This window comes from Corvus brachyrhynchos, unplaced genomic scaffold (genome assembly GCF_000691975.1).
Source record: "Corvus brachyrhynchos isolate BGI_N302 unplaced genomic scaffold, ASM69197v1 scaffold4, whole genome shotgun sequence".
In the NCBI taxonomy this organism is placed as follows: Eukaryota; Metazoa; Chordata; class Aves; order Passeriformes; family Corvidae; genus Corvus; species Corvus brachyrhynchos.
In genome coordinates this window covers 5,383,100-5,394,826 of record NW_008237878.1, presented here as the reverse complement: position 1 = coordinate 5,394,826, position 11,727 = coordinate 5,383,100, and the positions used below count along the sequence as shown (strand labels likewise).

The 11,727-nt window shown below is 57.4% G+C and overlaps 1 protein-coding gene across 1 annotated transcript in view; it reads right to left on the bottom strand.

The window, feature by feature from the left end:
• CELSR3 (cadherin EGF LAG seven-pass G-type receptor 3) overlaps positions 1–11,721 on the bottom strand; it is a 36,835-nt gene extending 25,114 nt beyond the window's left edge. The window contains 7 exon segments of the mRNA XM_017732302.1: positions 222–310; positions 680–795; positions 1,176–1,258; positions 1,260–1,303; positions 2,900–3,532; positions 9,113–9,637; positions 9,640–11,721. Coding sequence (XP_017587791.1) covers positions 222–310; positions 680–795; positions 1,176–1,258; positions 1,260–1,303; positions 2,900–3,532; positions 9,113–9,637; positions 9,640–11,716 — 3,567 coding nt within the window. The 5' untranslated portion in view covers positions 11,717–11,721.
• Between the last annotated feature and the right edge of the window lie 6 nt (positions 11,722–11,727).

Here is an 11,727-nt window from a genome sequence, read left to right as displayed (position 1 = left end):
TGGAGCCCATTCCTGCGGCCTCCAAGTGAGGGCCTGAGTGTCACTCTGTCCCTGTACCCAGCTGTCTGCTCCACTGCATCCATCCCTGAGGGCTGAAAACGTCCTCTACCTTCTCTCCAGAGCCCCGGCTATGGGACACAGCCAGAAAACAGGAGAGTCAGAGCTGCTCACTTGTGGGGAGAGAGAGCCATGAGTCTTGGGGACAGCTGGGGCACACGTACCTTGTTGTAGTAGTGGAGCTGCAGCGTGTGCCACTGCCCATCACTCACACCCCCCGGCAGGTAGGGGCTCACCACCGTGCTGGACTCTCCTGAGGAGAAGGAATGATGGCAGGCTGAGGGAAGCCAGAGAGCCCTCAGACGTTCCCACCCTTCCTGGGCACCGAGGCCACTGTGCTGCTGATGGCCTTGTGAAGCTCATAGTGACACAACAGGACAGAACAGCAGAAGAGACACCAACAGGGTTTGTCCTGCTCACAAACCACACTCCTAAGCCTGGGGAGAGTCCTGAGACACACAGCTCATCCCCTGTGCTATCCATTGATGCTCACCAACACTTCTCAACCCTGCTTCCCTTAGCACAGGCTCCATCCAGGGCAGCACTCTGCTCTCCCCACTCAGCACAGGCCTTTTCACAGCTCCCATGACACAAATCCCCCGACAGGCAGGGCCAAGCATACCTGTGGAGTATTTCAACTGGACCTGTCCCTGGATGATCTCCACTGCCAGGAAGTCGTGCCTCTCGTTCAAGCGCCCATTGTAGAGCAGGAGGCCGCTGGGCTCCACAGTGCTGAACCTGGGGCAAGGGAGGAAGAAGGAGGGCAGGGTGTGTGCAAGGAGCACGTGGAGATCCCCTCTCTCCCACCGCATGCATCAGTATCCCAGCATGGCAATGCTAAGATCTGAGCATGGGGGCCTGGCATGGAGGCAGTGAGCTGGCAGCAGCAAAGGGCAGAGGAACCGCAGGAAGGGACGAGCTGATGCCAGTGCAGATTCAGAGCCCTTTGGCTAAAGGTGCCAGGGCAGCCCCATGGGGAAGCAAAGCCAGTAACACAGGGGTCTGGAGAGCATCAGGCAGTTCCTGGACTGGCCCAGCGTGCTGTGCACGACAGCCACCAGAGCAGGGCCAGGTGAACCAAGGATGCCGGCGTGCAGCAGAGGAAAGAGAGAACTCACGAGAGGGCAAGGGTGAGGTGGAAGCGCTGGCGCAGGCCCCGGAACATGATGAAGGATCGCGGTGGGAAGGAGCGCGTACACGCCGGGCACGCACCGCCCCGCGCGGCTGTCCACTTCACAGTTCTCGCCTGCGGGAGCAAGGCCACAGGCTTGGGACGCATACACAGCAGCCACCCATGTGCTCCTTGGCTTGGGAATGCAGACCTCAGCCTGGATTCAGGACAATGCAGCTGAGGGGAAGGCGTCTGTGGAGCAGCTGGGGGCCAGCAAAGGATATGACAACCCAAGTGTCACCCAGGTGCTCCCCACAGTAGCCAGTGAGCTAGCAACCACTGCCAGCCCTGCACGAGCCACTGGGCTGGATGTGATGCCAGCTCTGGCTGAAGGGGCCAGGAGCTCTGATGCCAGCTCTGGCTGGATCCAGTGCGGCATGGGAATGGGACAGGAGGGCACTGGCCACAGTGGGGCTGCACACGCCTAAGGATGGAGAAGCAAGCCAGGGAAGTCCTGGTAATGCTGAGAGTGCTTCTTGGTGCCGTGCCACCACATGGACCTGGGACAGGCATCTCAGTCCTGTCTCTGGGATGTGGGGACAGCCTAGTGCCACTGAGCTCCCATCAATAGCCACAGAAGTAGTACCATGAGTCTCCAAACATTGCATGCAGGAGCAAAAGCCAAGTGGGAAACAGCCACATGAGGACAACAAATACCCTTGCACCTTGCTGGCATGGGTAACAGGGATGCGCCACGCCGCTCAACAGTGCAGCGCAGGGCCTCTGTCAGCCCCTTTTCCTGTGCTATCCCCACAGCACCCAGAGAACCACTCAGCTGCAGTCCTACACCCCGGGCCCTGCTCCCATTACTTGCTCCGTGATACACAAGGAGGATGAGGAGACAGCATGAAGTGACAGGCAAATGAGCTCATTAACCCTTCTGCTAATGGCTGTTCACGCTTCAGATGCTGGGGGTTAATTACCACTGACTCTGCTTATCTCACCAGGAGCCACCAACAGGAGAGCTCCAGGCAGCCAGCTGCTGCCATGCTCCCTCCCAGCACCGAGAGCGAGGCAGGGGATCCCCTCCTCAGTAGCCACAGGCCACCTCCCCTCACCCCCCAGTTGCCAGTTCTGCACAGCCTGTTGGAAACTTGTGGCAACAAGACACTGTGTGGACTGTGAATTCCCCCCCAGCCCCCCCAGCTAGGACCAGATCTGCCTGGATCAGATCCTGCCTGGTGGGGCACCTAGGCCCAGCCTCCCCTTCTGTTCTGGGTGGGTTGCAGCTTAGCCACTGCACACGGGGCCAGTGTGGCTCCACACCTCTGCCAGACCAGCTGAAGACTGGCACAGGCTGAAACCAGCAGACAGACTCCAATGGTCCCAGAGCCCATCACCCTCCCTAGCATGGGGCACAGCCAAGAAACCTCCTGTGCCCCAGCCTAGCACAGCCGTAGTCCTTCTGCTCTGTGTAAAGGGGAGGGAAATGATGACCAGGGTCCCCAAGAGTCCTCCATGCCAACTCCCTACAAGACAGATTTCTATGGCAACCCCAGCCTTGCACATGCAGCACCATGGAAACACGGAGAGCTGGGAGCAGAGCCGGACCTCTGCGGACACAGAGATGCTCTGACACCCACTGCCCAGCTGGGAAGAGCACCTGCCATGGTGACAGCAAGGCCAAGGGACCCACCCACCTGTCCCCCAGGGCCCCAGCCCAGCACTCACCGCTGAAGTGCTGGCGGCAAACGCAGGTGTATCCCCCCTCCTTGCGGGTGCAGATCCCCCCGTTCAGGCAGGGGTTGGAGTAGCACAGGTTGATCTCCGTTTCGCAGTAGTCCCCGGTGAAGCCCTGGGGACAGCGGCACCGCAGGCCAGCGATGGGGTGGATGGGCCGAAAGAGGGTGGAGTGGGAGGCGATGAAGGGGGCGGAGCTGTCGAACTTGAGGACGGAGATGCACTTCATGTAGTTCTGGCAGGGCTCCCGCAGGCACACGTTGTCGTCGAAGGGCAGCACCTCCAGCATGGAGGCGCCCGTCAGCACCATGCGCTTCATGTACAGCTGCTCCTGCAGCTCCTCTGAGCTGAAGTAGCGCCCGCCCCGCGGCGCCAGGGCCGAGAAACTGACGTTGAGCACCGTACCACCCACGTCTGTGTCGTTCTGGATGTTGAAGATGAAGATGTCCTCCTTGGGCGTCGCAAGCACGGTGGCCACTCCTTCCAGGAAGGTGGACAGCAGTGGGGAGAGGAACCGCTCCTGCCACATGTTCTCCAGCCGCACTGTAATGCTGTTGGCCAGCATGTCCTCTGTGATGATGATCACCCGCAAGACGCACTGAGCTGTCACGCTGTGGATCCCGTCTGTTGGGGGAACAGAAACACACTGCAGGTCTCTGCCTGCTGCTTGGAGGGTCTCCTCCCTCCCACCCCAGGGCAGAGCCCTGCACCCCAGTGTGGCCCCCAACAGGTCTGAGTCCTTGGCTAAGGAAGCTTGGAGCCACAGCCCCAGAGGCTGGCAGGGGGCCACCTGGGATGGAGGGGGAGTGGCCAGTGTGGCTGCACCTTCTCCCTCCCATCAAGCTCTGCACTGAGAGAACTCTCAGGTTTTCTCCTTGTCCTGAATTTTGGCAGCAAACTGAGCTCTCAGGAACAAAGGTGCTCAGGAACAGAAGGAAGTCCCAGCAGGAGGTTTGGTGAACACAGGAGCTGATGCCAGGGCCTGGGGTGTGTTGCTTCCCTGCTGCGCCCTGGCTGCTTCCCCCATGCTGCCTTTTCCTGCGCTCTCTTCCTGCCATTTCCTTCCTCTCTCCTCCAGGCTTTCCCAGGCTTTTGTGCTGGTCTCCCTGCTTCCCCCCTTCTCACCATCTGCTCCGCATCTCCTCTCAGCCCATCTCTGGTTTGTTTAATTCTCTTTAATCTCTATTTTCCTTGGAAACAAACTCCTTCCCTTTGGGATCCCACACCACATGAGCAATTTCCCAGGCAGGAGCAGAGGAGCATGCAGGGACACTCGGAGCATGCCTGCCTGCTCTCTCCCAGGACCTTTGCCAGCAGCAGCAGCACACCCACCGCACATCAGGTGCACTCCCAGCCAGCAGCTCAGGCTGCAGGGGCACAGGCAGCACAGCACAGCCCAAATGGGCAATGGTGCAGCTTCCAGCAGATCTGTGATCATGGGCCCCTGCCTCACCCCACCTACCCAACTCCCAGAGACCCAATGGATTCTGATATCCCAGGATACCCCAGACACCTCTGCTAGCAGCTTTGGCTGGGGCAACCAGCTGGGAAAAGCCTGTCTGCTGACCCCCAGGAGGATGCCTCCTCTCAGTCCCCTCCTTCTGGGCCTCCAGCACAGGCTCCAGCAGGCGGACCCAGACTTCAGCATGACAAAGCAAGACTGTGCCAACCTTGGTGGCCCCAGAAATGCTCGACGGGGCTCATAAGGAACCTCACTGCTCTTGAAATGAGGCATTCCATCTTCCAGCCCACTGCCAGCACCCCAATGCTGGTGCCCCATGGGCATTAGCGGCACACAGCTGTCGCCTGTTGTTCCCATCTCCCATCCCACATTCACCTGAGAGCCTCAAACCTCCACGTTTCCTCGGAAAACTGGCTCTCCATCATCATACCAAGACAACATTTACATCAGCACATCTCAGCAGTGGCTCCCATGACTAATCCTGGATCCCAAGCCTTGCTGTAACCTCCCCTATGTGCTTCACCTCCTCCAACCCAGTGCAACGAGGCGTGAGGAGCAGCAGGTTTCCTGGCACCCTGTCAGCCCCAGCCCTGATGAGGACCAGGTGTGCAAATGCCAGCCACTCATCCCTCATCCATGCCCCAGCTCCAAGCCTTATTTACAAAACTGCCTTTACTGTTCTTCTCTTCCCATGGCTGCTGCGCTGCAAAGCCTTTTGATTTCCCTCAGCCTTGTTTGAAGTTTGCAGTGCAGGAGGATTTACAAATTGAAACATCTCCCTTTCTTCCACCTCTCTCTTCTACTCTTCAGAAGGTGAAAGCTTTCTGGTGACCCTGCAAATTCCCGTGCAAGCAGCAGCCTGTGCGCTGGGACTGGTGCTCTGGAGATAAGGCTGGCTCCAGGCTGGGGGAGCAGCACGCCAGTGCAGTCACCCAGGAGCTAATCTCCCGCAGGAAAGGGGGGTTGCTTCTCTCTGAAGTCAAACTACTCCCACCCCACATGGAAGCAAGATGAGAAAGCACCCTTCTGTGTGACACCCTGCCTGCTCTGGCACAGAGGGCAGCACAAGCAGCAGCAACAAAACAGCCCCATCCAGCACCTGGCTGGACATGCCAGGGGATCTGTGCCTGCCTGGGCTCAGGGCAAGGAACTGGCATCATCACCCGCATTCCCCAAGGCACATTCTCTCTGCAAGAGGCTCACAGGGTACTGAGACCACCCAGACCTTGAGAGGCAGGAGTGAGAGGAAAGCCACAAAGCCACACTTGGCATAACATGCTCCCCAAGCCACCATCAGCCTGGCATCCCTCCCTGGGGAACCAACTGGTGAGACAGTACCCCAGGATGCCATCGCTTTGCCACCAACTCCCTTCTCAGCACACAGCTGGGTCGTTTCCCAGCTCCCTCTCCTCTCCCTTTGTCCCGTCCTCGCAGCTGGCCTCTCTGGTCAAGGCAAGCATGAGCTCAGCATGAGCCCAGCTCCCTCCCCTCTCCTCTCCTGAGCTCATAGCTCACCCAGAAGCAGCCACGAGGCCCTGGGGACAGCTCTCACTCTCCCCAAGGGCTGCTCAGTGCCCAGCAATAGCCAGGCAGGCATCTGCCTGATTTATGGCTGTTATTAGGCCTTGGCTGACACAATGCTGAGTCCTGGGGCAGGCTGGAGGCCAGCAATGCCTCACAAGAGCAAGGACCCTGTGCCTGGGGAAGAAAGTGAGCTGGAGGTTACCTGATGCCTTTGGCATTGCCCAGCCCAGGGCAGGAAAGCCAAGCATCCACTTCCCAGTTCCCCACAGCAATGTGGAGCCAGGCACAGCCCCACAGCCCTCCTCAGTAAGCTCCCCTGTAACACTGTCCCACCTCAGCATCACACCCAAGGCTGTCTCCCCCCCCCAGCTCCGTGCAAAGGGAAGCAGATGGTTAAGAGAATGACCTGCTGCAAATGGGGAAAGAAAAAAAATAAAGCTACCAGAAGAAAGCCCAAAGCTGGCTGGAGGCACTGACCCCCCATGGGAGGTGTTTTAATCACGAATGCTCAGCCTTTCTGATTAAATCCTGTGGCTGGAGAGCTGGTGCCTGGTGAATATTCATGCAGCAGAGTGAAGAGTCCTAGAAACATGGCTACAGGGAATGGAGCAAGGAAAACGGACAAGGGGCTCTAACCCTTGTGCTGGACAGCATTGGACCATTGTGTTTGCAATTCCAAGACCGACAATTACCAGCTTCAAAAGCAACAAAGCTAAAGAAAAGATCTATGTCCTCTTCTGGGTGGCAGCAACAGTGTCCAAGAGAGCAAAAGCCACTATTAAAACTGCAATGGCCACCCCAGAGACAGCAAGGGTGCTGTGGGGACAGACAGGGTGGCTCTCATGCTTGCAGGTGAGGAGCAATAAAACAAGTCCAGACAGAGAAGTCAGGAAAAGAGACAGGTATGGGTACAGTGAACATTCCTCACCACTGCTGAAGGGCTTTGGCAGACCTCTCAACATTTTGATAATACTTTACCAGTTAAGAGATCTTGAAAGTATATCAGGCTCCCATTACCCAGCACAGAGGATGAATGCCATTCTGCAGCTGAGCCTCCCCCCTTGCCACCAAGCCCAGAGAAACCAGTCTGAAATGGTTTAAAGTCAACATGATGTCAGTCTCTTACACTGCCCTGATTTCACAGTGCTGCTGGCCAGGGACACAGCCCTTCCATCCCACTGTCCTGCATCCTCAGCAGCCAAGAGCACATTTTAGCAGCCAGAGGTGTCCACACGCCTATGAGAAGCTGGGGTCAGTTTCCAGGCTATCAGCCCCGCTAGAAAGGCACTGGGTTTGTGATGGCCCAAGTCTTCTGCCTCCTACAAGGGGCTGAGCTAAGAATACACACAGCTCACAAGCAGGCAAAAAGGCTGCTTGCTCTGTGTTTTAGGGGGGATTCAGCCTCCCTCAAATGGACCATAAAGACAGAGAAGCCACTCCCTCCTAGGATGCTGACCCTTGGGGCACCCACATAGGTGCTACTGCTGCCTTCCAGCAGCAGGAAGGTGCTCTGGCACGGCGCAGTGTCCGGGGCAGACAATGCAGCCGGGTCTGAATGTCCTGGCTGCCAGCTCTGCAAACCCACCCTCCCTCTGCACGCAGCGACAGCATGGGGCCGGCAGAGCTGCCAGCTGGGCGGGGGGCTTCCAACAACAAAGACCGAAAAACCAAACTAGACTTCCACCTCCACAGCCAATATCAAAGCCAACAAAAGGCCCGTTTTCCAGTGTCTCACTTCCCTTGCCAGAACGGCTCATCCCCTTCCATCTTCTCCCCTCCTTCGTGAGCACACCTCTCCCATTCTCCCTTCCCGCTGGAAGATGACGACATTCTAATTGCAAGGGCCCCCTTGCCGCGAGGCGGCTCGATACAGGACTTCAGAACGTGATTGTCTCCTGCCTTTGTGCAGGGTTAAGTGTGTGAGGAGGCAGGCCTTGCATAAACACACTGGGCCAGAAGCTGGAAAGGTCAAAACCACCCCCCACCTCCAGCGATGGGCATGTGTGCGCCTGCAGCCGCTCTCGGCCAGCCCTGCGGCTACAATTAGCCCCCACGGAGCCCCAGCCCACTGGCAGGCTGGTGCTGCTCATGCCAGATTGCCTTGAACAGGTATCTTTTTAAAGCCCTCGCTCCATATTTTGAAAGAAATCCTGCTCTCACAGAATAAGCCAGATTGAGAGAGCTAAAAGGGAAGGCAGCTGGTAGCCGATGGTCAGGGGAGCATCACAGTTCAGAGTACGGCTCCCCAGGCACTCCTGGCAATTCAGTCCTTGGCCCCTCCAGAGAAGGCTCTTGCTCTCCCTCCCCCAGAGCCGCTCCACGGTTCAGCGATGGACAGATGCCTCCATTTCAGATCATGCATCCGCCAGCTAAGAAAGGCTGATGGTGAAGGCAAAGCTCAGGCTCTGGGAGCTCCAGGTCCAAAGCCTGCTTGCTCACAGGCAAGCCCCTAGGTCCATCTTTGTCCTGTCCTCAGCTGGGCTAGAGGGGACCCCAACACTCCACAAAGCCACCCCTAGCTACTGCTAACATCTGCATTTGGATACTCCAGCAACACACACTGTGCTCGAGTTCCAGGCACTGTGCTCAGGTTTATCACAGCTGTCCCCTGCAACACTAAGTTGGCTGCAGAAAGGTGGTACCAGACTTTAGAAGCCACCCCACAAAGCGCAGGTGTTGGCAGGTGCCACAGCCAGGATCTAGACTGAGCTGTTTGCTACTGGCAGATGGGTGTTTAAAAGGGCTCCTTCTGCACTGAGCTCAATCCCTCCCTCCCTCCCACGCGGAGCCAGGGAAGCGCTCGGTCCCGGCAGAGAGAAGAGCCACCTGGGCTTGGGAGCAAAGCAGTGTACCAGCTGGCCATCCTGGGAACTGTCTCCTTCCCAAGCCAGCACCCTATGGCACACAACACAGCCTGGTTGGCCACAGCACCTCCAAAGGTGCCTCACTAGCAGCCAGAAGCGATCTCACGGCTCAGTAACGATGCTTTGTTCTTGCAGACCATTTCCAGCCTTTACGGAGCGCTGCTCGGCAGCCTGCCTCCCATGCCACCCTTCACACCACTCCAGTAGTATTCCCCGACTAGAAGGGACTCCCAATCCAGATCTTGTTACCAGTCCCCAACCCAAACCCCGAAGCACAATGGGCTGTCCCAGAGGGACCTCGCAGAGCCCCCCCAAAGGTACTGCACTGAAGGTTTAATGATTTACACTCCCTACCTGTGACAGTCACCAGCATGGAGGCCACAAGCGGACGGTTGTTGTCCAGCTTACGGCTCAGCCTCAGCTCCCCGCTCGATTGATTTACAATCAACAAGTGCAGTTCGTTTCCCCGCTCAAAGGTGTAGAAGAGGCGGTCAGATGCATCTGGGTCATATGCTGGGACCTTCCCTATGACCCCCGACGGGAAGGTGTTGGACTTATTGGACACGTAGTTATTGAACAGGATTTGGAAGTTCTTCAGAACAGGGCTGTTGTCATTCTGGTCAATGAGTTTAATGTGGACTGTGGCTCTGCTGACAAGAGGGGCAGAGGTGGCCTGCACTACAATCACATACTCAGGTTTTGTCTCATAATCCAAGTCTATCAAGGCTGTGAGCTCCCCAGAAAAGATGTCCATCTGGAATATCTCAGGGATGTTGCCTTCCACAATTTGGTACATGATCTGGGCATTGGGTCCCTCATCCGGGTCGACAGCCGTGATTTGGGCCACCACAGAACCTACGATGCTGTTCTCTTTTACCACACATCCTGAATGGTAACCTGGATGTGGACAGGAGTTCGCTGAGGAGGGATGCCCCTGTCCACAGCGTAGGCAGTCAGTTCATAGACAGGAACGTTCTCACGGTCCAGCCTGCGCACAGTGCGAATAATCCCCGAGGTGGGCTCTATGGTGAAGTCTCCATCCCCATCCTCCCCATTCTGGAAGGTGTACTGCACTCGCCCATTGGTGTGAGCATCCCGGTCGGTGGCAGAGATCTGGAGCACACTGGTGAAGGGAGGTGCATCCTCAGAGATCATGCCCTGGTAATGAGGGCTGACGAACTGTGGGGCATTGTCATTAACATCATTCACCATGATTTCAACATATGTGGTGTCCGCCTTCTGGGGGATCCCATTGTCCTTGGCAGTGATAGCCAATGTATACGTGACCTGGTCCTCATAGTCCAGTTCTGCCTGGAGAGTGATGGCCCCAGAGTCTGGATCAATACGAAACTGAGGGACGTTGTCTTCCAAGTAGTATGTGATGCGGGCATTTTCCCCCACGTCATCGTCCGTGGCACTGATCACCACCACGGTGCTGCCCACAGGCCGGTCCTCATTGATGCTCACAGAGTAGTGGGCACTCTGGAACACAGGCCGGTGCGTGTTGGCATCGGTGATGTTGATGTGAACGTGGCAGTTGTCACGCAGGGTGCGATCAGAGGCTGTCACAGTGAGCACGTAGCGCCTCTCCTGCTTGTAGTCCAGCGGCAGAGACAGAGTGATGAGCCCCAGCCCACCTTGCGTGCTGATGGAGAAGCGGTTCCGTGTGTTGCCTCCTGTGATCTGGTAGGTGATGGCACTGTTAATATCCCGGTCGATTGCCGTGACGCTGAGGACGCTGGTCCCCACAGCTGCATCCTCGTTCAGGCGTATGAAGTATTCCTTCTGGGTGAACTCAGGGCGGTTGTCATTCACATCCATGACAGTAATGGTGACGCTGGCTGAGGCAGATAAAGATGGAGAACCATGGTCACGAGCCTCTACCCCAAAAAAATAGTGCTCGACCGATTCCCGGTCCAGGGGTCCACTGACCGTGATCCATCCAGTGGCACTGTTCACCACAAAGGGTGTGTCAGCCGAGACCCCTGTCAGTTTGTACTCCAGGCGCGAGTTCTCGCCATAGTCTGCATCCACGGCCTGGATGTGGATGACAGAGTGGCCAAGGGGAGCATTCTCCAGGACGGAGATTTGAAAAGGGGTACTGACAAAAATGGGGGCATGGTCATTGATGTCCACCACCTGGATGCTCACCATGCCAGTGTTGTTAGAAAGAGGAGGACGCCCCGCATCCTGAGCCCGGATCCTCAGGGTGTACTCCCTCTCCACCTCAAAATCCAGTGGGGCCACCACCTGTATTTCCCCAGTTACACTGTCGATGGAGAACTGGCCCCGACTGTTCCCACTGATGATGTTGTAGTGCACCAGCGCGTTGTTGTCCTTGTCCAGATCCGTGGCGGTGACGCGCAGGATCTCGGTGTGGGGCCGTATGTCCTCCCTCACTTGGACAATGTAACGCTTCTCGCTGAACTGAGGGATGTTGTCATTCTCATCAAGGACTGTGATGTAGACCTTGACGGTGGCAGAGCGGGGTCCCGGCTCCCTGCCCTGGTCATTGGCTTCCACCACCAGGGAATACTTCTCCATCTTCTCCCTGTCCACCGGCCCGCTGGTGGTGATGAGGCCGGAGCGGGGATCGATCTCAAAGACGTCGTAGGCAGCCCGTTCATTGACAAAGCGGTAGCGGATGTTGGCATTGGGCGGGGAGTCAACATCGGTGGCCCGTAGCTGCAGAATGGGGTATCCCTCCTCCACGTTCTCCCGGATGGTCTCCCGGTACTCGCCCTGCTCGAAGACGGGGTCGTGGTCGTTGCGGTCAGCAACAGTGATGGCCACCATGGTGGTGGCAGAGAGCCGGGGTGCCCCGTGGTCAGTGGCCGTCACTCGGAAGTAGTGCAGGTCCATGCTCTCCCGGTCCAGGGGCTGGGTGGTGGAGATGAGCCCGGCCCGCGGGTCGATGCTGAAGAGATCCCGCGAGCGGCTGTTCATCAGCGCGTCCATGGAGTACACCA